The sequence below is a fragment of the Arvicola amphibius genome, chromosome 8 (assembly GCF_903992535.2).
Source record: "Arvicola amphibius chromosome 8, mArvAmp1.2, whole genome shotgun sequence".
Taxonomy (NCBI): Eukaryota; Metazoa; Chordata; class Mammalia; order Rodentia; family Cricetidae; genus Arvicola; species Arvicola amphibius.
In genome coordinates, this window is record NC_052054.1 from 103,924,759 (window position 1) to 103,949,748 (window position 24,990).

The 24,990-nt window shown below is 42.5% G+C and overlaps 4 protein-coding genes and 2 pseudogenes across 4 annotated transcripts in view; 2 read left to right on the plus strand and 4 right to left on the minus strand.

Annotated features, from left to right (window-relative positions):
• The window catches only part of LOC119820716 (UDP-glucuronosyltransferase 1-6), a 94,604-nt gene that overhangs the window by 58,514 nt on the left and 11,100 nt on the right, over nt 1–24,990 (minus strand). The window lies entirely within an intron of this gene.
• On the minus strand, nt 6,348–7,361 carry LOC119820722 (UDP-glucuronosyltransferase 1A7-like). Its single transcript, XM_038339271.1, has one exon. The coding sequence runs from the start codon at nt 7,242–7,244 to the stop codon at nt 6,363–6,365; it is 882 nt and encodes a 293-aa protein (XP_038195199.1). The 5' UTR covers nt 7,245–7,361; the 3' UTR covers nt 6,348–6,362.
• Nucleotides 10,042–11,075, plus strand: LOC119820728 (annotated as a pseudogene).
• LOC119820718 (UDP-glucuronosyltransferase 1A7-like) lies at nt 12,074–15,015 on the minus strand. The gene is given in 2 exon segments (XM_038339267.1): nt 12,074–12,932; nt 12,935–15,015. Coding segments are annotated over 2 exon segments (885 nt in total). The 5' UTR covers nt 13,790–15,015; the 3' UTR covers nt 12,074–12,902.
• On the plus strand, nt 16,794–17,117 carry LOC119820661 (annotated as a pseudogene).
• LOC119820717 (UDP-glucuronosyltransferase 1A7-like) lies at nt 19,554–23,432 on the minus strand. Its single transcript, XM_038339265.1, has one exon. The coding sequence runs from the start codon at nt 20,478–20,480 to the stop codon at nt 19,581–19,583; it is 900 nt and encodes a 299-aa protein (XP_038195193.1). The 5' UTR covers nt 20,481–23,432; the 3' UTR covers nt 19,554–19,580.

Below are 24,990 nucleotides of genomic sequence, written 5' to 3' on the forward strand. Positions count from 1 at the left end.
AGGTGTTACAAGACTCCCCACACTTCTTCTGAGTGTACAGGGAAATGTCAGCTTTCATGTAGGGATTTCTGAAGAACAAACAACTCAGGCGTGAGGCACTCACCAGTGGAATGAAGGGATGGACCCTAGGATGGAACCTGTCTCTGTGGATAGTGAGCAGATTGCCGCCCCCCACCCCACCGGCCCAGGCAAGGCGAGTGAAGGACACCTGGCTTTTGGAGTAGGGCAAAGATCTGAATGGGACAGTTTCCTGCCAGGTCCTGTGTGTGTCTTGAAAGGTTGGCATGGAGAGGAAATCCCTTCTCAGGTGCTCATTCTTCCAGATCCTTCAAATACCTACAGGCCATGGATAAAAGACCCCGGACCTCCGGGATGCCAGAGGACATAAGAACAATTTGAGACTTGAAAAATCTGAATCCAGAATGCAAAAATGGTAGAATCAAATTGATTCATTGCCCTAGTTTTCTCTCTGCTGCCATGAGAAAATACACTAGCAAAAAGAAGTTATGGAGAATGGCTCATGTCAGATCACAAGTCCATCACTACAGAGACAAATACACACGCATTCGCGCGCGCGTGCACACACACACACACACACACACACACACACTTTTCCTCCAGGTAGTGTTTTCTCCTTATCAGACACAAGACCCAGGCTAGAAATCCTGTTCTCCAGCAACATGAAACCTGTGTGGCTTTCTATAACCTTCTCACCTGAAACAGGGATAAAGAAATCCATACACCTAGCTGTCACTCAGTGAAAACTTCCCTTTTACCGATACCTTGTGCCTGGTCTTAGTTAAAGGGTTCTCTTTGAGATCTGAACACTTCTTTGTGAAGTTGCCTTAGTCACCTTTAAATAATCTTACACATGTAGAAGACCTTTCCCACATATAGATCCTTTAGCAGACATATAAAATCATATCCATATAAGATAACACTTATCTGTAAAACTATAGTCCAGGACACATTTTATAGGCACATCAATATAAACTCATATATGGCTTTTATATCTATAAGCACTGGCGTTGTGCAATGAGTAACTCTAATACCACTGCTGTTCAGAGAGTTTCAGGTCCCACCCTGGAAAAGAGGGCAAGGATGCAGGCATGCCCTGGGTAGTACTTGGCACTTTATGGATGGGGAGTAAAGGGGAGGAAAAGAAATCTGTGAACTGACTCACCCTCCTAAGATCTTGCCACCTGCACCACCCTTGCCTGACCATTCCAAGAAGCCTCGCCTCATGGTTTAAAATTTGATTTATATGTGTGTGCTTTGCCTACCTGTATCTCTGTTCACTGCTTGTATGCCTATTGCCTTTAGAGGCCAGAGGGGCGCATCATATCTTGTAGGACTACTAGTGAACAGCCGTATGGGTTCGGGGAATTACACCCAGGTCCTTTAGAAGAGCACATAGTCCTGTCTCTCACCCCACCCCTCATTTTGATACAATCGAATCTCTAGCCTTGTAGAAAGAATTATTTCACTTTGTCTAAAAGGTCATCTCTCCCCTCGTAAAAATATGTCAATTTATGAAAAACTATGTCCCAGTACAAGGTCTGCTGGACCTTGAAAGAGGTCAGAACAATAGATAGCCATGCACAGCCTATCCCTAACCAAACTATGCACCGTGATACCAGAGGTACAATGTCCTTGCCAAGAATGTGATGATCATAATTATCAAGACAGTTTTACTTGCAAGTAATTGGATCACAGTTTAAATGGCCTGAACCACAATGTTTTAGAGGTATGTGTTCTAGCAAAAGGAAATCAGTGGTATAGATTTCAGAAGAGGAAACTGCGCGCATGTCACTGTACGCCTAATACCTTTTAATACTAATCAGAGATTAGGAATGTGGGACCACACATGATACACATGCAAGAAACAAAGCCATCCTTTATCAATGGCCGCCTCAAAACAGCAAAGGAAAATCGCCCTTTATACCGTCATTTCTCCCAAGCTGACAAAATACCTTGGAATAAATTGTGATAAAAAAGATATGCAGGTAAAATAAGTTAACAAATTTTTATCAACAGATGTAAAAGAAGATCTGAAACAGCAAAAAAAAAAAAAAAAGCAGACTAATTCGGAAAAGGATTAACTCAGAGAAAAATCCTGCTAATGTTTCTCAAATGAAAAAAAGAAGACATTTCACATGATGTTAAAAGAGTCTTAGCAGGTTTTTGTTTGGTGGGTTAGTTGACTGGTTTTTTTTTAGAGTCAAACAAAACCATTTTAAAATTTAAGGAGCAAAGTGCATTCTGGAGCTCAATAAGAAAATTCAGAAAAAATGAAAGTACAGCTGGGAGCGTATCTCCCAGACACTAACTTACAATGAAGCTGCTTGATCAGGAGAGGATCTGACATGGGTGGATACACCTGCCAGAAATTAAAACGAAGTTGTTAACAGTGGAGGAATTAAACGCTTAACGGTACCATGAAGAAAATGTGTTTACACATTTGGCTGGTAAAGGAATTAACAAGCGGAATAAAGGTTATCAAAGGTAAATGTCTGATTTGATTACTCCAAAGGGAAAATTACAAATGGGAAAAGATGAGGAGCTATTAGTGGAGAAATACCCGCAGAACATACAAAACTGCTAAATGGTAGTGTGCCCAATCCTCAAGAAGCTCATAGGATCTCATTAAATATCCCTGTCTTGGTATAGAATATGAATTTATAACTCACTAAAGAAGATACGCAAATGATAATACGCCCACGAAAACTGGTAAAAACAAAGCAAGCAGTGTGTAAGACGTTCTGCCCAGAAAAGCCAACAGACTTTAAAACTAGACACCATCAAGACTTGGAGACGATAGGAGAAAACCCAAACTCCCATGGTCTCTTTATGCTAGTGTGAAGATTTGAAATTAGTGTCTCAAACACTTAAAAATGAAGAAATATATATACCGCCAGAGCCACGCATCTTAGTCCCTAAAACGCTGGCCTCTGGGGAGAAGCCCAGTGTGTGGGAACACGAATGTCAGGAACGCACTTAAAGAGTACTTAGCACAGTCTCATTCTTAAAAAACACAAGTTAGGAAATCTCTATCCACACGGCTGATTAAACAGAATTCTAATGTCACCAAAATAAAAACTTTTAAGCAATCATTTAAATGGGAAATGTCAGGAGGTGCCTGGAATAACGTCTAGGAGTTACTGGAAGAAAAAAAGGAAAAGTAAGGAGCATGATGCCAATCCTGACGCTGGGTTCTATGCTAGTTTCAGGCGCAGGGATTGACGGTAGACATGTGGAAGACTTGAGCAGCACTGCTAAGACAGTCCCCATATGGAATGACTCAGGATTCGCTGCAAGGAAATCTTCATCTCATCGTGGTTTTCGCCAAAGGCAGCTAAGAAATGATAGATGACTATGTATGTTCATCAGTAAGAACAGATTTATAGAATCTTCAGATCCATATAAGAGAACCGATGAAGTGATTCCGTGAACCAGAAATTCTAATTTCAGTGACTGTAAATGAGAAGATTCAGTTGAATACAGATTTTTTTTTCTCCGTGTCCAAAGCCTAATTAGGTAGGGTTTCTATTGCTGTGTTAAAATGCTATGATCAAAAGCAACTTGGGGAAGAAAGAGTTTATTTTGCCTTACACCTATGGGCCCATCACTAAGGGAAGACAGGGCAGAAAGCCTGAAGACAGGAACTAAAGCAGACACCATGGAGGAGTGCTGCTTATTGCCTTGCTCCTCATGGCTTGCTCAGCCTGTTTCTTATACACGCCAGGACCGGCACTCACAACGAACTGGGCTCTCCGAAATCAATCACTAATTAAGAAAATGCACTAAAGACTTGCCTACAAGCACATCTTAAGAAGGCATGTTCTCAATTGAGAGTTCCTTTTTCCCAACTGATCCTAGCTTACGTCAAGTGGATATAAAACTAGCAAGCGCAGCAGGGTTTCTGGAGATAAGGCTCAGGACCTCACATGTATTAAGCAAGTACTCATGAGGAAGCTGTAGCCCAGCAATCCAGCTCAATGAAGGAGAGATAATATACCTCAGGCAGTGGCTTTCCCTGATGGCAGCTGAGTCCACCAATGAAGACTATGCTGGGCATACAAGTCTGGGGAACTCCATCGCTAAATCAGTGCATCAACAACCAAACGGATGCTTGGCTGAAGAGATCGTGCACCGTGACACGTATCTGAGACTTCAGAGGCCATTTCTAGGGCACTTTTGAAAAACCAAGGGCAAAATACACACTTCCCCATGTAGTAGAGAGGCTCTCCACTCATTCTTTAAAAGTCATGGGGTCTGCCAATATCAAAAGAGCCCTGGAATAAGAAATGGGAGTGGATCATTGAGCACCCTCTTTACGGTGGCGGCAAATATTCCCATTGAAGACCATAGACGGGAGCAAAAAGCACTAGGCGGCCATCAAGCCGTACACATCAAAAGGATCCAGAAACTCAGCAGCAAAGGAGCTTTGCTTCGAGTACTCACTCACTTCTCGTCATTAAACAAATTCCTACAATGAAAAAAAAAATCCCAAAATACCATTTGATGCACTCATTAATAGAGAAAGTATACTATCTTCCTGTGTCTTCCCTTGTCAATGAAAATCTTGATTTTTGTGGTCCAAATCCTCCAGAGTATGAGAAACTGAACCCATCAAGGTACACTCACTGACAGTGGGTAACCAATAAGAGCAGTAATAAATGAACAGTCCTCACTGGGATGCCCATTGTATGTTCACCTGCTTAAAATCTTCAGCCCTGGACAAGGTCGTGCAATGTTTCATCAGGCAGTTTACAAACAGCTATGAAGAAATGGGCATGACCCCAAGGATCCCAAGAGTAGGAGAAAGCGAGTTTCAAAAAAAGGCTTGCGTTTCTGGAACCAGTCTCAGAGCAAAATGGGTGCAATTTCTGCAGACTCTCAGACTCTCCTCAAGAAGGACATGCTGCTCCGCTCCTGAGGGGAGGATCCTTAGTGAGTGTGCATGTGTGTGCACATACACACACAAACACCCACGGAGTGAACTAACTCTTCCCCCGGTGGATATATCTGCACCACAGCTCCGTCATTTACGGCTCAGAGAGCATTGTGAAAGAGAGGCCACACAGGTGGCAAGAAGAGTCTGACTTCCAGAGAGTCTGCCGTGAAACTGTCTGTTCTGCAAAACGAAACCGGAACAATGGCAGTTTCAGTGGACATACAGATGTGGAAGGGGGGCGATTTCACAGGGTCCCACCCCTAAACAAAGAGCCGGACAAATGACGGTGGGAGAGGGAGGGTTAGCCTATGTTGGAGAACATAGAGTGGGAGGTGGATTTGATCAAACCATATTGTATGCTTTTATGAGACCATAATATATAATATAATATATTATATTATATTATATATATATTATATATATATAATCAAAAATAGCATTAAAATCTACAAGTGTTAGATGATGGCTATCACTTACTGGAAGGTGTAAATGCAAGGTTCTGGATCTTATTTAAAAAAATAATTCTGAAGGTTTATAACTACATGTACTATTTGAGAAGTAATAAGAAACATACAAAATTCTTAGGAGCATTTAAAAAAAAAAAGAGGTCGTGCACAGGAATGAGCAAAACGAAACTTAGTTTCTTACTGTGTTTCTCACGCTGTTTCCAAAAACGATGCAGGTTGGTGATTATGTACAAGAACGGCAGTGGTGCACACGCAAATCAAGAAGCAATATTTACACATCGCACGATTGCAATTATGTGTAAGTGGTCAAAAGAGTCCGTTGGCACAACAGAGAAGAAAATGGCAACTGAAAATAACAGACTACAGCTCAGCTAGGAATAACATCATTGTCCACAGACCTGCCCTCTCTGTAGCAGGCTTCCTTAGGTCACCAACCAGCTCCCAAATCATGGCATGGAAACGTTTTGCTATGAATGTTCAGTCTTATTTGAACTCGTATTGTAATCTGTTTCTCTATCTACATTTTGCCTCACGTTTTTTGCCTTTTTCCTTTCTGTATATCTTTCTTTTCTACTATCTCCACTGCTGACTGGTAGGTTCAAGACTTCTGGCCCCAGGCATATGCTTGTCTTTCTCCTCCTGTTCTTTTCCCTTCTCTCTCCTCTCGCCTAGATTTCTCCTCCTTTTTATCCTCTCTGCCTACCAACCCTCCCTATTCTACCCTCTACTGCCTAACTATTGGCTATCCAGCCTTTTATTAGACCAGTCGGGTGCCTTGGCAAGCAAGGTGAAAGAAATGCAACCCATCTTTACATAATTAAACAACTGCAGCATAAACAAATGTAACACAGCTTCACACAGTTGAAGTAATATCCTGCAGCATGAACAAAGGGAACACATCTTTGCCTAGTTGAAATAATATTCCAAAACACCTCTCTTCATGGGCTAAAGGAGAGATAGCATACCTTGGTAATTGGCTTTCCCTGGTGGCAGTTGATCCCACCCACGAAGACAATATTGGGCATCACAGGTCTGGGGACTTCCAACGTAAAGTCAGTGCGTAACAGCCAAATGGACACTTGACTGAAGAGGTCAGATGCAGTCACTGGGGTCTGGAGAACTTCAGAAGCAATGTCTGTAGCAGTTTTGAAAAAACTGGGGCAAAATACACGCTCCCCCATGTAGGTGAGGTGGTTCCGCACTCTCTCCATGAAATTCATGTTGCCTGTGAGTTTCAAGAAACTTCTGGGAACATAAGAAGGAGGACTGGGGCACTGGGCACCCTCTTCAAGATAGTGACAAAATATTCCTCTGCCAAAAACCACGGACGGAAGAGAAAAGTACTTGGCAACAGTCAAACCGCACACATCGAAAGGATCCAGAAAGACAGCATCAAAAGAACTCTGCTTCAAGTACTCCACCAACTTCTTGTCTTTAAACAAATCCCTACAGTGTGAAAACACTAAATCAAAGAAACCTTCGGCTGGACTCTTTAGTAGAAGAGTAATTCCCTCTGGCTGAGCTTTCCATTGAGCATCAATAAAAACCTTGAACTCCCGGTTAAAATCCTCAATGGTGTGAGAAATTGAGTACGTCTTCACAGTAATATTCAGGGATTTTTTCAGTTGCCAACTCACCTCTGGCACGACTACCACCACCTCATGTCCGTTGTGAATGAGTTTCTCCACAACCGACTGCATGGTGAACCAGTGGCTCCCATCCATGGGTACCACCAGCAGCCTGCCTGCCTGGGCAAAACCACACACCAGCAGCAGACACACACACAGAGGAAGGGAGGCTGGGAAACCTGAATGAGCCATGGGAGAAGCTCAGCCTGAGGCAATCCAGCTGCTGAGAATCTGAGCTCTTCTGACAAAGGAGGAAGTGAGACTGAGTTAAATCTGCTCCCTCAGGAGGGCGTGTACTTGCACCATTAAGAAACAACAATCCCTGACAATGATTTACTTGGACAACAGTATTAAGTGGTCAAAAGGCACCCTTGCTTGTGTTCCAGATAAGATCTTTTTCTTGGGCAGAGTCAGGTAATGTGAGTTTAGAAATAGTACGAAGAAGTATACCTGACCCTAAGGAGTCCAAAAGTTTTCACCAAAGGAAGCAAGTTTCAAAGAATCTTGCATTTCTAGAGTAGGTCTCAAACAAAAAGCAGACTGTGTTCCCAAGGGATTTGCTGCCTGTCACTGGGTCAAAGCCTAGGGGGAGGGTCCTTGGCCTGGCCCTGCTCACAGACAGTGTTTAGAAACAACTCTGCCAGAGGAGCAATGCTGCTGTCTTGGCGCATGTGCAGTAGACTTCTTGTTCCACCTCCCAACACTGTGTGTTCTCTGAATTGCTGACATAAGGGTGACCAGCATCTGCACAGACCACTCAAGGGACCAAAAGGAAGGTGACCAGCATTCCTGTTACAATGTCCCCCTTGATGCATCCAATGCTGTAGAGAGCCCACATTCTATGAGAGGCTGGGAGTCTTCTAGCCAGTCACTCAGGGACCTTCTCCACAGATCCATGCATTTGTCTCCTGCATCACTGCTGCATCTGCGGGTTTCTTTCCCCTTTGTGGTTATAGAGAATGCTGCTGTCATCCACACCTCATGCGGGTTTTTCTCCTAGGAATTGGTTTTAAGTCCTTTCTGTATACATCCCGGATCAAGAGAGCTCACTCCTAAGGAAACTGTGGTGTTCACTGTTGAGAAGCATCAGGCAGCTCTACACGGGGCTGTATCACTTTATCTTCTCACCAGGCCTCTATTAGTCTCTGGTCTCCACATACACTCCCAACCTATTTTTCCCTCTTGCTGCTTCGGTTTGGGTTGGGTTTTCTTTTTTGTCTTCATGATGGCGTGGTTAGCATCTTGTAGATTCTACTGCCTTTCTGTAGCCTTGCCCACATCCTGCCTGATCTTGCCAAGACAAGAAAGCAAGACTTCATTTTGAAAGGCCTAACACGGGAGTCTCTAATCTTCAGAAACAACTTTATCTCTCTTTCGCATGAATGGACTGAAAATCTCTCATTCACCAAATACATCCCAGTATGTGATAAAAATGCTACCCATTATCACCTTTGCCTTTCAGCACAGAGTCCAACCAGAATAGCTGCTCTACCTAGAGAGGCGTTTGTTGAGCTGAATAGACTTCGGGTCTGATTAATTTTGGTACAAGAGGTATTTTTTTTATTTATTTGCAGGTATGTATAAATCATAAAGTTCATTTAATTTTTTTAAAGAAATGGGTATATCACATTATTTTATGTGCTTATTTGATTTTTTGAAAATTATTATTTACGTGTTTATGTGTTTTGCCTCCATGTATGTATGTGGAACATGTGTGCAGTATCCATGGAGACCAGAACAGCTCCCTGGACCCAGAGTTACTGTGACAAGCTGTGATGTAGGTGCTAGGAATTAAGCCTAGGTCTTCTGAAAAACTGCCTGTATCCTAACTATTGAGTCATATCACCAGCACCACAAATTATTTTAAATAATCATAAGGATGAGGAGAGTTTGTGGATACTTTATTTATTTTGATATTCAACATATTTTAAATTCTGATGTTTTGAAAACTTTATTGTTTAATGGAATGCATATTTTACTTGATAAAGTACTATATTGATTTTGCACAAATAAATTCAGATGTATATCTTGATATTTGATCCTATTATTGTTTTAAAGATAAGTAACATCTTTTGAAACACTGGATAAGCCAGTTAAGAACTAAACCACACAGTTCTACATTGTAAAACACACAGAGAGAAAGCAATGAAGTGTTTGACCATAATTCACTTGAATCCTATTTTAGACAGCTTCCAGCAGCAGCACATTCCAGGCTTATTGTATAGGCTGTCTTAGGATTTATGCTGGTGTGATAGAACACCATGACCAAAAGCATCCTGGGGAGGAAAGGGTTTATCTCAGCTTTCCATTCCCAGGCCACACTACCTCACTGAGGGAAGGCAGGGTAGGAACTCCAGGCAGGAACCTAGGGGCAGGAACTGAAGCAAAAACCCTGTATGAATGCTGTTTACTGGCTTGTTCCTCATGACTTGCTCAGCCTACGTTCTGATGCAATTCAGAACCACCTGACTAGGGCTGGCACTGCCTCTACGGCCTGAGTCTTCCCACTTCAACCACTAATTAAGAAAATGCACCACAGGCTTGCCAACAGCCAAATTTAGGAAAGTAGCTTCTCAATTGCAGTTCCCTCTTTTAAGATAATGTAGTGTAGAAAGTAGACACAACCAATCAGAATAGAGATCCATAGCCCAAAATGCAAAATAAATGGTATAATAATAAAGGGGTCTTTAGCATGTTACATGGGTACATGATAAATCTTACAAGCTAATAAATAATTGATAATATGGCCATAAAGAACATAAAATAACAAATGTATACTTCAACTACCAATAACTACCTCAAAACCAAAATAAACTAGCCTGTATAGCATAGCTTTCAAATAACAAAAACCTAGAAATACATTTTAATGATGAAGATAAAATTTGTGCATAATGTTCAATTTTAAGTATAAAATTTTAATGGAATAAAATATGCAAAATAGGGTGTTTTTTGCTGACTAAGAACACAATATTAAATTGCATCCACCAAAATGAAGTTGAATCCCTTTGTGACTTCTGACCATATAAAGAACCCCAAACACATTCGTGCACCTTCTCACGTTCCAAGGAAGATCATGTTGTCCTCCCTTTCCAAAGAGCTGAGACAGAAGTACAATGTTCAGTCTACGCCCATTTGAGAGGATGATGAAGTTCAGGTTGTCCAAGGACAGTAGAAAAGCCAGCCAACTGGCAAAGTGGTCCAAGTGCACAGTAAGAAATGTCACCTGCATTGAACGGGTGCAACTAGGAAAGGCTAATGGCACAACTGTCCATGTGGACATTCACCCCAGCAAGGTGGGTATCACCAGGATAAAGCTGGACAAAGACGGCAAGATGATCCTGGAAAGGAAAGCCAAGACTCTGGTTCAGGAGAGTTGTCTGTATTCTGTCAATCATGTTTTAAATAAACGCTGATTGGCCAGGCAGGAAGTATAGATGGGTCATCCAGACAAGAAGTAGAGGCAGGGCAATGAGAACAGGAGCATTCTGGGAAGCAGGAAGCTCCCTCAGCAGTCCAGCTTAGACCACTGAAGAAGCAACATGTGACCTGCCCCACTGTGTAAGGTACCGAGCCATGTGGCTAACATAAATAAGAACAATGGTTAGCCGGGCTGTGGTGGCGCACGCCTTTAATCCCAGCACTTGGGAGGCAGAGGCAGGCGGATCTCTGAGTTCGAGGCCAGCCTGGTCTACAAGAGCTAGTTCCAGGACAGGCTCTAGAAACTACAGGGAAACCCTGTCTCGAAAAAACCAAATAAATAAATAAATATATAAATAAATAAATAAATAAGAACAATGGGTTAATATATGTTACCAGAGCTAATAAGAAGCCTGAGCTAATGGATCAATTATTTTATAAGTAATGCAGACTCTCTGTGTGATTCTCTTTGGGGCTTTCCAGCTGTGGGGAACTGGGCAGGACATAAACCCCAACAAGCAGGCCCCTCCATGTTACAAGACTTGGCTATTAGGAAAAAAGAAGGACAAATACACAAAAGAAATGATTGAGAAGAAGCAGGAATAGGGGAGTCTCATACAGTTTTCCAGAGAGACTGCATAAGAAAAGAATAGAAAACAATATCAAAAACATGCTAGTATTTCTCCATTTAATGAAAAGAGTTAATGCAAAATGCACACAACCCTTATGTGTGTTTGATTTGTAGAGCTCAACAATAACCATTTTCAAGGGATTACTTTTAATTTGAGTACCATGTGATGTACGGGTGTGTCTTCGGCTGTGTGAAGGTGCCCAGAGGGCAACATCAGGAGTTCGGTTCCTGGAGCAGAAGCTCGAGGTGGTTGTGAGCAGCCTGACATGGCTGCTGGAACCAACCCTGGGTCCTCTGCAAAAGCAGCACCAGCTCCCACTGCTGAGCTGTCTCTCCAGCCTCAGCAACACAATTTTTAAGCTTTAAGGGAGAATATATTAAGGGAATCACCAACACAATTTTTGGAAATTAGTAAGCATGGGATCTATACTAGAACCTGCCGCAGAGGCAATCAATGGAAACACAGGGTTGTCTGTGAGTGTGGCAAACCTGAAAGGCTGGAAGCAGACAGAGGCAAACATGGCAAAGGAAGACCTGACAGAGTCGTGTTAAAGAGCATCAATGAAGTGCGACGTCCGTCCTTCCTCAAACAGAGTTAGTAAATAGCAGTTGTCATTCAATCGCAACTAAACCCACACACCTCTACCACGTATGGTCAAGTTGTCAGAAAGATATTGTCAGCCTTAGAGGAATTAAAAATGCCCACATAGGAGGTCCTGTAACATTCTGATATTTTAGTCTTCAAATCAGCCATATATGATAAAATTTAGATTTTTAAGACAAAGTTAGCATTTAAAGTGAAAGAAAAAGTTAACTGACCCAAAATATAAACCATGTCAAATGAAAGATAAACAATCATAGAGCCGGACTGATGGCTCAGAAGTTAGGATAACTGGCTGCTTTTCCAGCGGATCCCAGTGCAATTCACAGCACCCACTCAAAGCCATAAGTAATTCCAGTTTCAGGTATCCAATGCCCTCTTCCAGCTCCTATGGGAACTGCATGAATGGGAAGCCCAAACATAAAGGCAAAACACTTATACATAGAAATAAATAAAAACTAGAAAATAAACAGCTAAGTAAAAAGGGCAGCACATATTTGAGTGACCAAGTGTTCATATTTCTGAGCTTTAGAGACTGCTAGCAATTTAGAAGAAAGGATAAAAGTGTGTCAATGTGTAATTTACCATAGGGAAAAGGCAAACGACCCAACTAACTACCGGAACACATAGTGAACATTGAAACAGCTACACAGAATCTTCTATCACCAAAATTAAGAAAACTTTAACATTTGGACAAGATCCAGGTAGAAGACAGCATGGAAAAATGAGAACTCTCACATAGAGCTGATCAAATGATGAAGTTTGTTTGGAGTTTTGAAAGCAATTATCTAAATGCACTAAAATATAGCGAGTGCACAGTAGACCCAGACACTCTGCTCCTGGGTCTCTGTGCTGCTGAGAAAATAGCAGGGTTAGGAAATGGCAGCATTTTCGAGACAAGGTAGAGGATGAGAATGAACAAAACAAAGCTTCATTTCTTACTGTGCGTCTCACTCTGTTCCCCCACCAAAAAAATAAAGGCAGCCTGGTGATGCTGAGAATGTCCGTGGCCACACGCCTATCAGCAAGCAAAGTTTACAAGCCACACTACAGCACACTTCGTGCGACCGCTCAAGGACTGTGTTGAACCAACTGAGATGACGACAAACGTAGAACTGAAAGAAAACTGAAAATGACAAGTGTGATTGACAGCCCACAGCTCAGTAAGGGATAACTTCATCATCCAAAGCCGGGTCTTTCTTCATGTGCTAAAGGAGAGGAGAGAAAACATACCTTAGAAAGTGGCTTTCCCTGGTGGCAGTTGATCCCACCCACGAAGACAATATTGGGCATCAAAGGTCTGGGGACCTCCAACATAAAGTCAGTGCGTAACAGCCAAATGGACACTTGACTGAAGAGGTCAGATGCAGTCACCGGGGTCTGGAGAACTTCAGAAGCAATTTCTGTAGCAGTTTTGAACAAACTGGAGCAAAAAACATGCTCCCCCAAGTAGGCAAGGTGGTTCTGCACTCTCTCCATGAAAGTCATGTTGCCTGTGAGTTTCAAGAGACTTCTTGGAACATAAGAAGGAGGGCTGGGACACTGGGCACCCTCTTCAAGATAGTGACACAATATTGCCCTGCCGAAGACCACGGACGGGAGCGATAAGTACTTGGCAACAGTCAAGCCGCACACATCGAAAGGATCCAGAAAGACAGCATCAAAAGAACTCTGCTTCAAGTACTCCACTAACTTCTTGTCGTTAAACAAATCCCTACAATGTGAAAACAGTAATTCAAAGAAACCTCTGCCTGGACTTGTTAGTAGAAAAGTCATTAAGTCTGTCTGATCTTTCCATTGAGCGTCAAGAAAAATATTGACCTCCCGGTTTAAATCTTCCAGAGTGTGAGAAATTGAGTATGCCTTCACTGTAAAATTCACGGATTTTCCTAGTTGCCAACTCACCTCTGGCACGACTACCACCACCTCATGTCCATTGTGGATGAGCTTCTCCACAACCGACTGTATGGTGAACCAGTGGCTCCCGTCCATGGGCACCACCAGCAGCCTGCCTGCCTGGGCAAAGCCAGACACCAGCAGCAGACACACACACAGAGGAAGGGAGGCTGGGAAACCTATAGGAGCCATGGGAGAAGCTCAGCCTGAGGCAATCCAGCTGCTGAGAATCTGAGCTCTTCTGACTAAGGAGGAAGTGTGACTGTGTTAAATCTGCTCCCTCAGGAGGGCGTGTACTTGCACCATTAAGAAACAACAATCATGGACAATGATTTACTTAGACAACAGTAATAAATGATAAAATATTACGAGGCACTCTCGCTTGTGTTCCAGATAAGATCTTTTTCCTCTGCAGAATAAGGCAATTTGAGTTTAGAAATAGTTACGAAGAAATATACATGACCCTAAGGAATACAAATGTTTTCACCTAAGAAAGCAAGTTTCAAAGTATCTTACAATTCTAAAATAGGTCTCAAAGCAAAACCAGACTGTGTTCCCAAAGGATTTGCTGCCTGCTGCTGGGTCCTTAGCCTGGCCTGCTCACAGACAGTGTTTAGAAACAACCCTGCTGATTGAGCAATGCTGATGTCCTGGCGCATGTGCAGTAGAATTCTTGTTCCACTTCCCAACACTGTGTGTTCTCTGAATTGCTGACATAAAGGTGACAAGTATCTGCCCAGACCACTCCAGGGACTAAAAGGAAGGTGTCCACCATTCCTGTTATAATGTCCCCCTTGATGCATCCAATGCTGTAGAGAGCCCACATTCTATGGAGAGGATGAGAGCTAGGTCGAGCTTCTAGTCAGTTACCCAGGGACCTTCTCCACAGATCCATGCATTTGTCTCCTGCATCACTGCTGCATCTGCGGGCTTGTTTCCCCCTTGTGATTACAGAGAACGCTGCTGTCGCCCACACCTCATGCGGGTTTTTCCTAGGAACTGGTTTCAAGTCCTTTCTGTATACATCCCAGATCAAGAGAGCTCACTCCTAAGGAAACTGTGATGTTCACTGTTGAGAAGCATCAGGCAGCTCTACACGGGGCTGTATCACTTTATCTTCTCACCAGGCCTCTATTAGTCTCTGGTCTCCACATATACTCCCAACCTATTTTTCCCTCTTGCTGCTTCGGTTTGGGTTGGGTTTTGTTTTTTGTCTTCATGATGGCGTGGTTAGCATCTTGTAGATTCTACTGCCTTTCTGTAGCCTTGTCCAGATCCTGCCTGATCTTGCCAAGACAAGAAAGCAAGACTTCATTTTGAAAGGCCTAACATGGGAGTCTCTAATCTTCAGAAACAACTTTATCTCTCTTTCGCATGAATGGACTGAAAATCTCTCATTCACCAAACACACCCCAGTGTGTGATAAAAATGCTACCCATTAGGGCTGGAGAGATGGCTCAGTTGTTAAGAGCATTGCCTGCTCTTCCAAATGTCCTGAGTTCAATTCCTGGCAACCACATGGTGGCTCACAACCATTTGTAATGGGGTCTGATGCCCTCTTCTGGCCTGCAGACATACATACATACAGAATATTGTATACATAATAAATAAATAAACAAATATTTAAAAAATGCTACCCATTATCACCTTTGTTTTTCAGCACAGAGTCCAACTGGAATAGCTGCTCTACCTAGGGATGTGTTTGTTGAGCTGAATAGACTTTGGGTCTGATTAATTTTGGTACAAGAGGAATTTTTTATTTATTCGCAAGTACATATAAATAATAAAGTTAATTTAATTTTTTGAAAGAAACAGATATATCCCACATTATTTATGTATTTTTTGACTTTTTGAAAACTATTATTTATGTGTATGTGTGCTTTGCCTTCACGTATATATGTGGAACACAAGTGTGCAGTGTTCATGGAGACATAAAGAGCTCCCTGGACCTGGTGTTATTGTGACAGGTTGTAATATGGGTGCTGGGAATTAGGCCTAGGTCTTCCAAAAAGCTGCCTATATTCTAACTACTGAGTCATATCTCCAGCACCACAAATTATTTTAAATAATCATAAGGATGAGAAAACTTTCTGGAAATTTTGCTTATTTTATTATTTAGCATATTTAAATTCTGATAAGTTTTGAAAACTTTATTGTTTAATGGAATGCATATTACTTGATAAAGTACTATATTGATTTTGCACAAATAAATTCATATGTATATCTTGATATTTTATCCTATTATTGTTTTAAAGATAAGCAACATCTTTTAAAACTCTGGATAAGCCAGTTAAGAATTAAACCACACAGTTCTACATTGTAAAACACACAGAGAGAAAGCAACGAAGTGTTTGACCATAATTCACTTGAATCCTATTTTAGACAGCTTCCAGCAGCAGCACATTCCAGGCTTATTGTATAGGCTGTCTTAGGATTTATGCTGGTGTGATAGAACACCATGACCAAAAGCATCCTGGGGAGGAAAGGGTTTATTTCAGCTTTCCATTCCCAGGCCACACTACCTCACTGAGGGAAGGCAGGGTAGGAACTCCAGGCAGGAACCTAGGGGCAGGAACTGAAGCAAAAGCCTTGTATGAATGCTGTTTACTGGCTTGTTCCTCATGACTTGCTCAGCCTACTTTCTGATGCAATTCAGAACCACCTGACTAGGGCTGGCATTGCTTCCATGGCCTAAGTCCTCCCACATCAATCACTAATTATGAAAATGCACCACAGGTTTGTCCACAGCAACTTAGAAAAGTAGCTTCTCAATTGTGGTTCCCTCATCCCACATAACATTTGGTAGAAAGTAGATACAACTAAACAGCAGAGCGGTCCATAGCCCCCCCCCAAAAAAATGGTATAATAATGGTGTGGTCTTTGAAAGTTTTACGTGTACATGAGAAATCTTCTAAACTAATAAAGTATCTTAATAATATAGCCATATAAAACATTAAAGGACAAAAGTATACTTCAACTATCTATAATTACCTGAAAACCAAAATAAACTAGCCTGTGTACCATAGTTTGAAAATAACAAAACTTAGAAATACATTTTAGTGCTAGAGATAAAATTTGTCCATAATGTACAATTTTAAGTACAAAGTTTTGTTAATGGAATAAAATAAAATCTAAATATGGAAAATAGGGTGCATCTTCCTGATTAAGAAGACAATATTAGATCACTGATGCCAAAATGAAGTTCAATCTTTTTGTGACTTCTGACCATATAAAGAACCCCCAAAACCTTCAAAGCACCTTCTCACATTCTGAGGAAGATCATGTTGTCCCCCCTTTCCACAGAGCTGAGACAGAAGTACAATGTTGATCTATGCCCATTCGAGAGGATGATGAAGTTCAAGTTGTCAAGGACAGCACAAAGGCCAGCAGATTGGCAAAGTGGTCCAAGTGCACAGGAAGAAATGCGTCACCTACATTGAATGGGTACAGCTTGGAAAGGCTAATGTCACAACTGTCCATGTGGACATCCATGCCAGCAAGGTGGGTTTCACCAGGATAAAGCTGGACAAAGACCACAAGACGATCCTGGAGAGGAAAGCCAAGTCTTGATTAGTAGGAAAGGAGAAGGGCAAATACAAGGAAGAAATGATTGAGAAGACGCAGGAATGGGAGGGGGCTCATAAAGATTTCTTTAAAGACTGATTAAGAAAAAAAAGAAAAGACACTACCAAAACATGTCAGTATTTCTCCATTTAATGAAAATAGTTAATGCAATAGGCACACAGCTCTAATGTGTGTTTGATATGTAGAGTTCAAAATTAACAGTTTTCAAGGGTTTACTTTTAATTTGAGTACCATGTGATGTACGGGTGTGTCTTCGGCTGTGTGAAGGTGCCCAGAGGGCAACATCAGGAGTTCGGTTCCTGGAGCAGAAGCTCGAGGTGGTTGTGAGCAGCCTGACATGGCTGCTGGAACCAACCCTGGGTCCTCTGCAAAAGCAGCACCAGCTCCCACTGCTGAGCTGTCTCTCCAGCCTCAGCAACACAATTTTTAAGCTTTAAGGGAGAATATATTAAGGGAATCACCAACACAATTTTTGGAAATTAGTAAGCATGGGATCTATACTAGAACCTGCCGCAGAGGCAATCAATGGAAACACAGGGTTGTCTGTGAGTGTGGCAAACCTGAAAGGCTGGAAGCAGACAGAGGCAAACATGGCAAAGGAAGACCTGACAGAGTCGTGTTAAAGAGCATCAATGAAGTGCGACGTCCGTCCTTCCTCAAACAGAGTTAGTAAATAGCAGTTGTCATTCAATCGCAACCAAATCCACACACCTCTACCACGTATGGTCAAGTTGTCAGAAAGATATTGTCAGCCTTAGAGGAATTAAAAATGCCCACATAGGAGGTCCTGTAACATTCTGATATTTTAGTCTTCAAATCAGCCATATATGATAAAATTTAGATTTTTAAGAGAAAGTTAACATTTAAAGTGAAAGAAAAAGTTAACTGACCCAAAATATAAACCATGTCAAATGAAAGATAAACAATCATAGAGCCTAATTAATGGCTCAGAAGTTAGGATAACTGGCTGCTTTCCAGAGAATCCCAGTGCAATTCACAGCACCCACATGGCTGCTCAAAGTAACTCCAGTTTCAGGTATCCAATGCCCCCTTCTGGTTCCTATGGGTACTGCATGAATGGGATGCCCATAAAGGCAAGAAACACTTTACACAGAAAAATAAACAAAAATTAGCGGATAAACGGCTAAGTAAAAAAAGTTCAGCACATATTTGAATGACCAAGTGTTAATATTTCTGAACTCTAGAGGCTGGTAGCAATTAGAATAAAGGGTAAAAGGATGGCAATGTGTAATTTACCATAGAGAAAAGGCAAATGGCCCAACTGACGACCGGAACACATAGTGAACATTGAAACAGCTACACAGAATTTTTAATCACCAAAATTAAGAAGACTTTAACGTTTGAACAAGATCCAGAGAAGAAGAGGGCGTGGAAAAATAAAAACTGCCACATACAGCTGATCAAGTGACGAAGTTTGCTCAGAGTTTTGAAAGCAATTATCTAAATGCACTAAAATGTAGCGTGTACACAGCTAGACCGAGCCACTCTGCCCGTGGGTCTCTGTGCTGCTGAGATAATAGCAGGGTTAGGAAATGCTCTGTGCTTAAGAATGGACTAAGGAACCAGACCATGGTGGCAAAGCCTTTAGTCCCAGCACTCAGGAGGCAGAGGCAGGCAGATTTCTGAGTTCAAGGGCAGCCTGGCTTTCAGAGTCAGTTCCAAGGCTACACAGAGAAACCCTGTATCAAAAAAAAGAAAACAGAAAGAAAGGAAGGACTAAGTATGATTGGTCCCATCTGGAATTAAATACCATCAGTATTTGTGTGTTAGAAGGACATTTAAAACAACACACTTGTCATCTGAGGGTAGGGAAGAAGTTGGAGAGGAAAGGGTGTGGGTAGATTTGGTCAAAACACATTTTACACATGTCTGAGAGGCTCAAAAACTTCAAAAAGAACTTCTGAGAGAACAGGATGCATCTAGTATTGTGATGCTAATTACTGGCCGGAGGGTGAAAAGGGACAGTGCAGAGTCTGCGTGCTGGCTGGCACTGGGTATTATTTTAAGAAAATCGTGCTGAGCGTTCATAACTACACATGTTATTTATGCAGTACACCCGCGAAACTGAGGACACAAGTATCCTCGCAGCATTTTCAGGAATGAGGTAGAGGATGAGAATGAATAAGACGAAGCTTCATTTCTTACTGTGCTTCTCACTCTAATTCCAAAAAACAATAATAAAGGCAGCCTAGGGATGCTGAGAATGTCCGTGGGCCACACACCTATCAGCAAGCAAGGTTTACAAGCCACGCTACTACACAATTCGTGTGACGGCTCAAAGACTATGTTGAATAAACTGAAATGATAATTGTAGAATTGCAAGAAAACTGAAAATGACTGGTGTGAGTGACAGCCCACAGCTCAGTAAGGCATAACTTTATCTTCCAAAGCCACATGCTGAAGAAGAGGAGAGAAAACATACCTTAGAGAGTGGCTTTCCCTGGTGGCAGTTGATCCCACCGACGAAGACAATATTGGGCATCACAGGTCTGGGGACCTCCAACATAAAGTCAGTGCGTAACAGCCAAATGGACACTTGACTGAAGAGGTCGGTCGCAGTCACCGGGGTCTGGAGAACTTCAGAAGCAATGTCTGTAGCAGTTTTGAACAAACTGGGGCAAAATACACGCTCCCCCATGTAGGCAAGGTGGTTCCGGACTCTCTCCATGAAAGTCATGGTGCCTGTGAGTTTCAAGAGACCTCTTGGAACATAAGAAGGAGGACTAGGGCACTGGGCACCATCATCAAGATAGTGACAAAATATTCCCCTGCCAAAGACCACGGACGGGAGCGACAAGTACTTGGCAACAGTCAAACCGCACACATCGAAAGGATCCAGAAACACAGCATCAAAAGAACTCTGCTTCAGGTACTCCACTAATTTCTTGTCCTTAAACAAATCCCTACAGTGTGAAAACACTAAATCAAAGAAACCTTTGGATGGACCTGATAGTAGAAGAGTCATTCCCTCTGGCTGATCTTTCATTTGAGCATCAAGAAAAACCTTGAACTCCCGGTTTAAATCTTCCAGAGTGTGAGAAATTGAGTACGTCTTCACAGTAATATTCAGGGATTTTTTCAGTTGCCAACTCACCTCTGGCACAACTACCACCACCTCATGTCCTTTGTTGATAAGCTTTACCACAACCGACTGCATGGTGAACCAGTGGCTCCCATCCATGGGTACCACCAGCAGCCTGCCTGCCTGGGCAAAGCCAGACACCAGCAGCAGACACACACACAGAGGAAGGGAGGCTGGGAAACCTGCAGGAGCCATGGGAGAAGCTCAGCCTGAGGCAATCCAGCTGCTGAGAATCTGAGCTCTTCTGACAAAGGAGGAAGTGAGACTGAGTTAAATCTGCTCACTCAGGAGGGCGTGTACTTGAACCATTAAGAAACAACAATCATGGACAATGATTTACTTGGACAACAGTAATAAATGATACAATATTACCAGGCACTTTCATGTGTTCCAGATAAGATCTTTTTCTTGGGCAGAGTCAGGTAATGTGAGTTTAGAAATAGTTACAAAGAAATATACCTGACCCTAAGGAGTCCAAATACTTTTACCAAAGGAAGCAAGTTTCAAGGAATCTTGTATTTCTAGAATAGGTCTCGCAGCAAAACCAGACTGTGTTTCCAAGGGATTTGCTGCCTGTCGCTGGGTCCTTAGCCTGGCCCCGCTCACAGACAGTGTTTAGAAACAACTCAGCCAGATAAGTAATGCTGCTGTCTTGGCGCATGTGCAGTAGAATTTTTGTTCCACTTCCCAACACTGTATTCTCTGAATTGCTGACAAAAGGGTGACCAGCATCTGCACAGACCACTCCAGGGACCAAAAAGAAGGTGACCACCATTCCTGTTACAATGTCCCCCTTGATGCATATGATGCTGTACACACCCCATAATATTCTATGGAAAGGATGGGAGCTAGGTCCAACTTCTAGTCAGTTACCCGGGGTCCTTCTCCACAGATCCATGCATTTGTCTCCTGCATCACTGCTATATCTAGGGGCTTGCTTCCCCATTGTGGTTACATAGAATGCTGCTGTCACCCACACCTCATGCGGGTTTTTCTCCTAGGAATTGGTTTCAAGTCCTTTCCCTGTACATCTGGGATTAACACAGCTCGCTATAAGGAAACTGTGGTGTTCACTGTTGAGAAGCATCAGGCAGCTCTAGATGGGGCTGTTGTTATGCTCTGCTGCCCTGGTCTGTCACCTGCCTATCCTGTCCCTTTAAGAGACAAGCCCTGCCCACCTTCACCCTTCCCTCTGCTGAGACAAGTGTTTCTCCCACCTCTTCCAGACTGTGCTTCTCTTTTTGTCTCTCTCCTGAAGAGGTAACTTCTGCTCTCTGCTCTCTCTCTCTCTCTCTTCTCTCTCTCTCTCTTCTCTCTCTCTCCCCATCCCTACTATCTCTCTGCCTCTCCCTCTTTCTTCTCCCTTCTTTTCTCCCCCCTTTCTTTTTCCCTCCATAACCCATTAAATAAACTTTATACCCAAACTCTCTCTGCATGATGTATCTGTGTGTTTCTTACCCATGGCAATCTCCCACCTGCCAAGAAGACACTTCAAGGCCTCAGTTGACTCACCAAGTTCAGGTGACCCATTGCTGCCCCTCATGGAACAGGCTTACCCATCGTGGAACCAGCCTTCCCCCATCCTTATATCTTTAAAAAAGAATAAGATTGGTGTCTGTCTTAGCCAGGCTCTATCCATGTTCCCTCCCACCCATGGTCAGGCTGTCTGAGGACATGTGGGGACCCTGGACTCTGACCACTTTCCAATGCTACAAATGGCAGGTTCCCTATTAGCTCCTTTCCAATTTCTACCAGCAAACAGGACTGCCGGTGTCCTGCCTCCAATATATCCAGCCCGTTTGCTTTTTCTTTCACTGGGCAGCCCCTTCCCCTCACACCTGTAAACGCTTTTTCTCTTTTTCCTATTCCTTGTATTCTTTCTCTGCCACTGCTGCCGCTGGTCCCTCAAATCGGCAGGTTTAGTGGGATCCATGAGGGAGGTTTTTCCAGTTCTAGCCCTTGTTCCCTGCCAAGGCTGGTGGCGCTGCTGCTCAGCATTGAGGCTTAAGGTGCTGAGTGATTTTCCTTTCATACTTCATGTATGAAAGAATGTGTGAATGGCATGGCCACATGGATGTAATTCAAATGTATGTTCTACATGGTCTCTATGTCTCCCTTTTTTATTATATTTAAAACACCTGTGGCTCTAAAAACATGGTTTTTCCATACAACATGTGACTGCTGCCGTTTTGACTAAGGTCAGTTGATCTCACCACCATTTTTACTAAAGGTCAAGGGATCTCACTGCCATCTTAACTAAGGTCAGGTGGCCTCACCGCCTTCTTAACTAAGGGCAGGTCAATTGACCAAGTCCCACCATTGTTACTGAGGTATTCCTTGCCTAGTCTTGAGGTTTACTTATGTTTTTGTCTCTAAATTCTTCTTACTCTTCCCCCTCCTCTCTGTCTCACTGCCCTTCTTCTGGAGAGGCAACTTCGGCCTCTCTCCCTTCTCCCACCTTTTCTTCTTTATCCCCTCCTTCTGTCGCTGTCGTTCCCTGCTCTGTCTGGTGAGCTCGACTCCAGTTCCCTGATTGGCAGCATAAAGGGCATTCTGTTCCCCTGGAGCTCCCCTCCCCCTGTGCTGCCTGCCATGGCGGCAGCAGAATTTGTCTCTTCCATTCACGGATCCCTGTTTCTAACATTGCTGTACTGTGGGCAAAAAATCCTACATCTGGGCCTTCTAGCAGCCTACTTCCCAACTTTCTGTCAGTCCGCTGGGACAGCTGGGAAGACTGTGCCCTTTTTGGCCCAGTGCCTCTCACATGACTGCCCTTTCTTGTGTTCTCCCCAGCTTTGCACTCACTGAGTGGTATATTCGTTTATGGGGTTTGGGGCCCCTTGGATACTGCTCTCTTTTTGAGCTAGTGTCTCTCACATGACTTTCCTGTCTCAAGTTCTTCCTTAGCAGTGAACTCACTGAGCCATGCACTCATTTTTGGGGCCAGGGCCCCTTGATTATTTTCCTGTCTCATTGCTTCCCATATCTAAAAAGATACTTTTGGTCATGGTCTTGCATCACAGTAGCATAAACCCTAAAACAGCCTATAACTTAAGCCTTGAATATGCTGCTGCTGTAAGCTGTTTAAAATAGGATTCAAGGGCTGAAAAGAGATGGCTCAGGGGTTAAGAGCATTAACTGCTCTTCCAGAGGACCCGGTTCAATTCCCAGCACCCACATGGTAGCTCACAACTCTCTGTAACTCCAATTTCAGGACAGCCAACACCCATGACAAAACATCAATGCAGATTAAATAGAAATTTTAAAAAATAAAATAGAATTCAAATGAATTATGGTCAAATGTTCTGTTTCCTTCTCTGTATGTGTTCTATAATGTAGTCCTGTGTGTTTTATTTCTTAACTGGCTTATTCAGAGTTTCAAAAGATGTTGCTTATCTTTAAAACAATAGTAGGATAGAATATCAAGATACACATATGAATTCAATTGTATAAAATGAATATAGTACTTTATCAAGTAAAATATATAGGTTTCATTAAACAATATAGTTTCCAAAATTTATCAGAATTAAAAACATGCTGAATATTAAAATAATTAAAATAACCACAAACTTTCCTCATCCTTATTTAAAGTAATTTGTGGGGCTGGAGATATGGCTCAGCTTTTTATGAGACCCAGGTTTAATGCTCAGCAAGCACATCACAGCTTGTCACAGTGGCTCCGGGTCCAGGGAGCTCTTCTGATCGCCATGGAATCTGTACACATGTGTTCCACATATATCCATGGAGGCACAACACACATACACATAAATAATAATTTCCAAAAAACCAAATAAATACATAAAATAATGTGTGATATACCTGAGTTTTAAAAAAAATAAATGAACTTCATTATTTAAGTGTACTTGCAAATAAATAAAAACCTCTTGAACTCCAGGCAGGAACCTAGGGGCAGGAACTAAACCAGAAGCCCTGGATGAATGCTGTTTACTAACTTGCTCCTCATGACTTGCTCAGCCTACTAGAACAGCTACACAGAATTTTTCATCACCAAAATTAAGAAGACTTTAAGGTTTGGACAATGTCCAGAGTAGAAGAGGGCATGGAAAAATGAGAACGTTCACATACAGCTGATCAAATGATGAAGTCTGCTTAAAGTTTTGAAAGCAATTATCCAAATACACTAAAATGTAGCGTGTGCACAGCTAGACTCAGACACTCTGCTCATGGGTCTCTGTGCTGCTAAGATAATAGCAGGGTTAGGAAATGCTCTGTGCTTAAGAATGGACGAAGGAACCAGGCCATGGTGGCAAAGCCTTTAGTCCCAGCACTCAGGAGGCAGAGGCAGGCAGATTTCTGAGTTCAAGGGCAGCCTGGTTTACAGAGTCAGTTCCAGAGCTACACGGAGAAACCCTGTATCAAAAAAAGAAAACAGAAAGAAAGGAAGGACTAAGTATGATTGGTCCCATCTGGAATTAAATACCATCAGTATTTGTGTGTTAGAAGGACATTTAAAACAACACACTTGTCATCTGAGGGTAGGGAAGAAGTTGGAGAGGAAAGGGTGTGGGTAGATTTGGTCAAAACACATTTTACACATGTCTGAGAGGCTCAAATAGAAACTGCAGAAAGAACTTCTGAGAGAACAGGATGCATCTAGTATTGTGATGCTAATTACTGGCCGGAGGGTGAAAAGGGACAGTGCAGAGTCTGCGTGCTGGCTGGCACTGGGTATTATTTTAAGAAA

Coding starts and splice junctions, on each gene's coding strand:
- LOC119820722 (XM_038339271.1), bottom strand. CDS start 7,244: ATGGCTCATTCAGGTTTCCCAGCCTCCCTTCCTCTGTGTGTGTGTCTG.
- LOC119820717 (XM_038339265.1), bottom strand. CDS start 20,480: ATGGCTCCTGCAGGTTTCCCAGCCTCCCTTCCTCTGTGTGTGTGTCTG.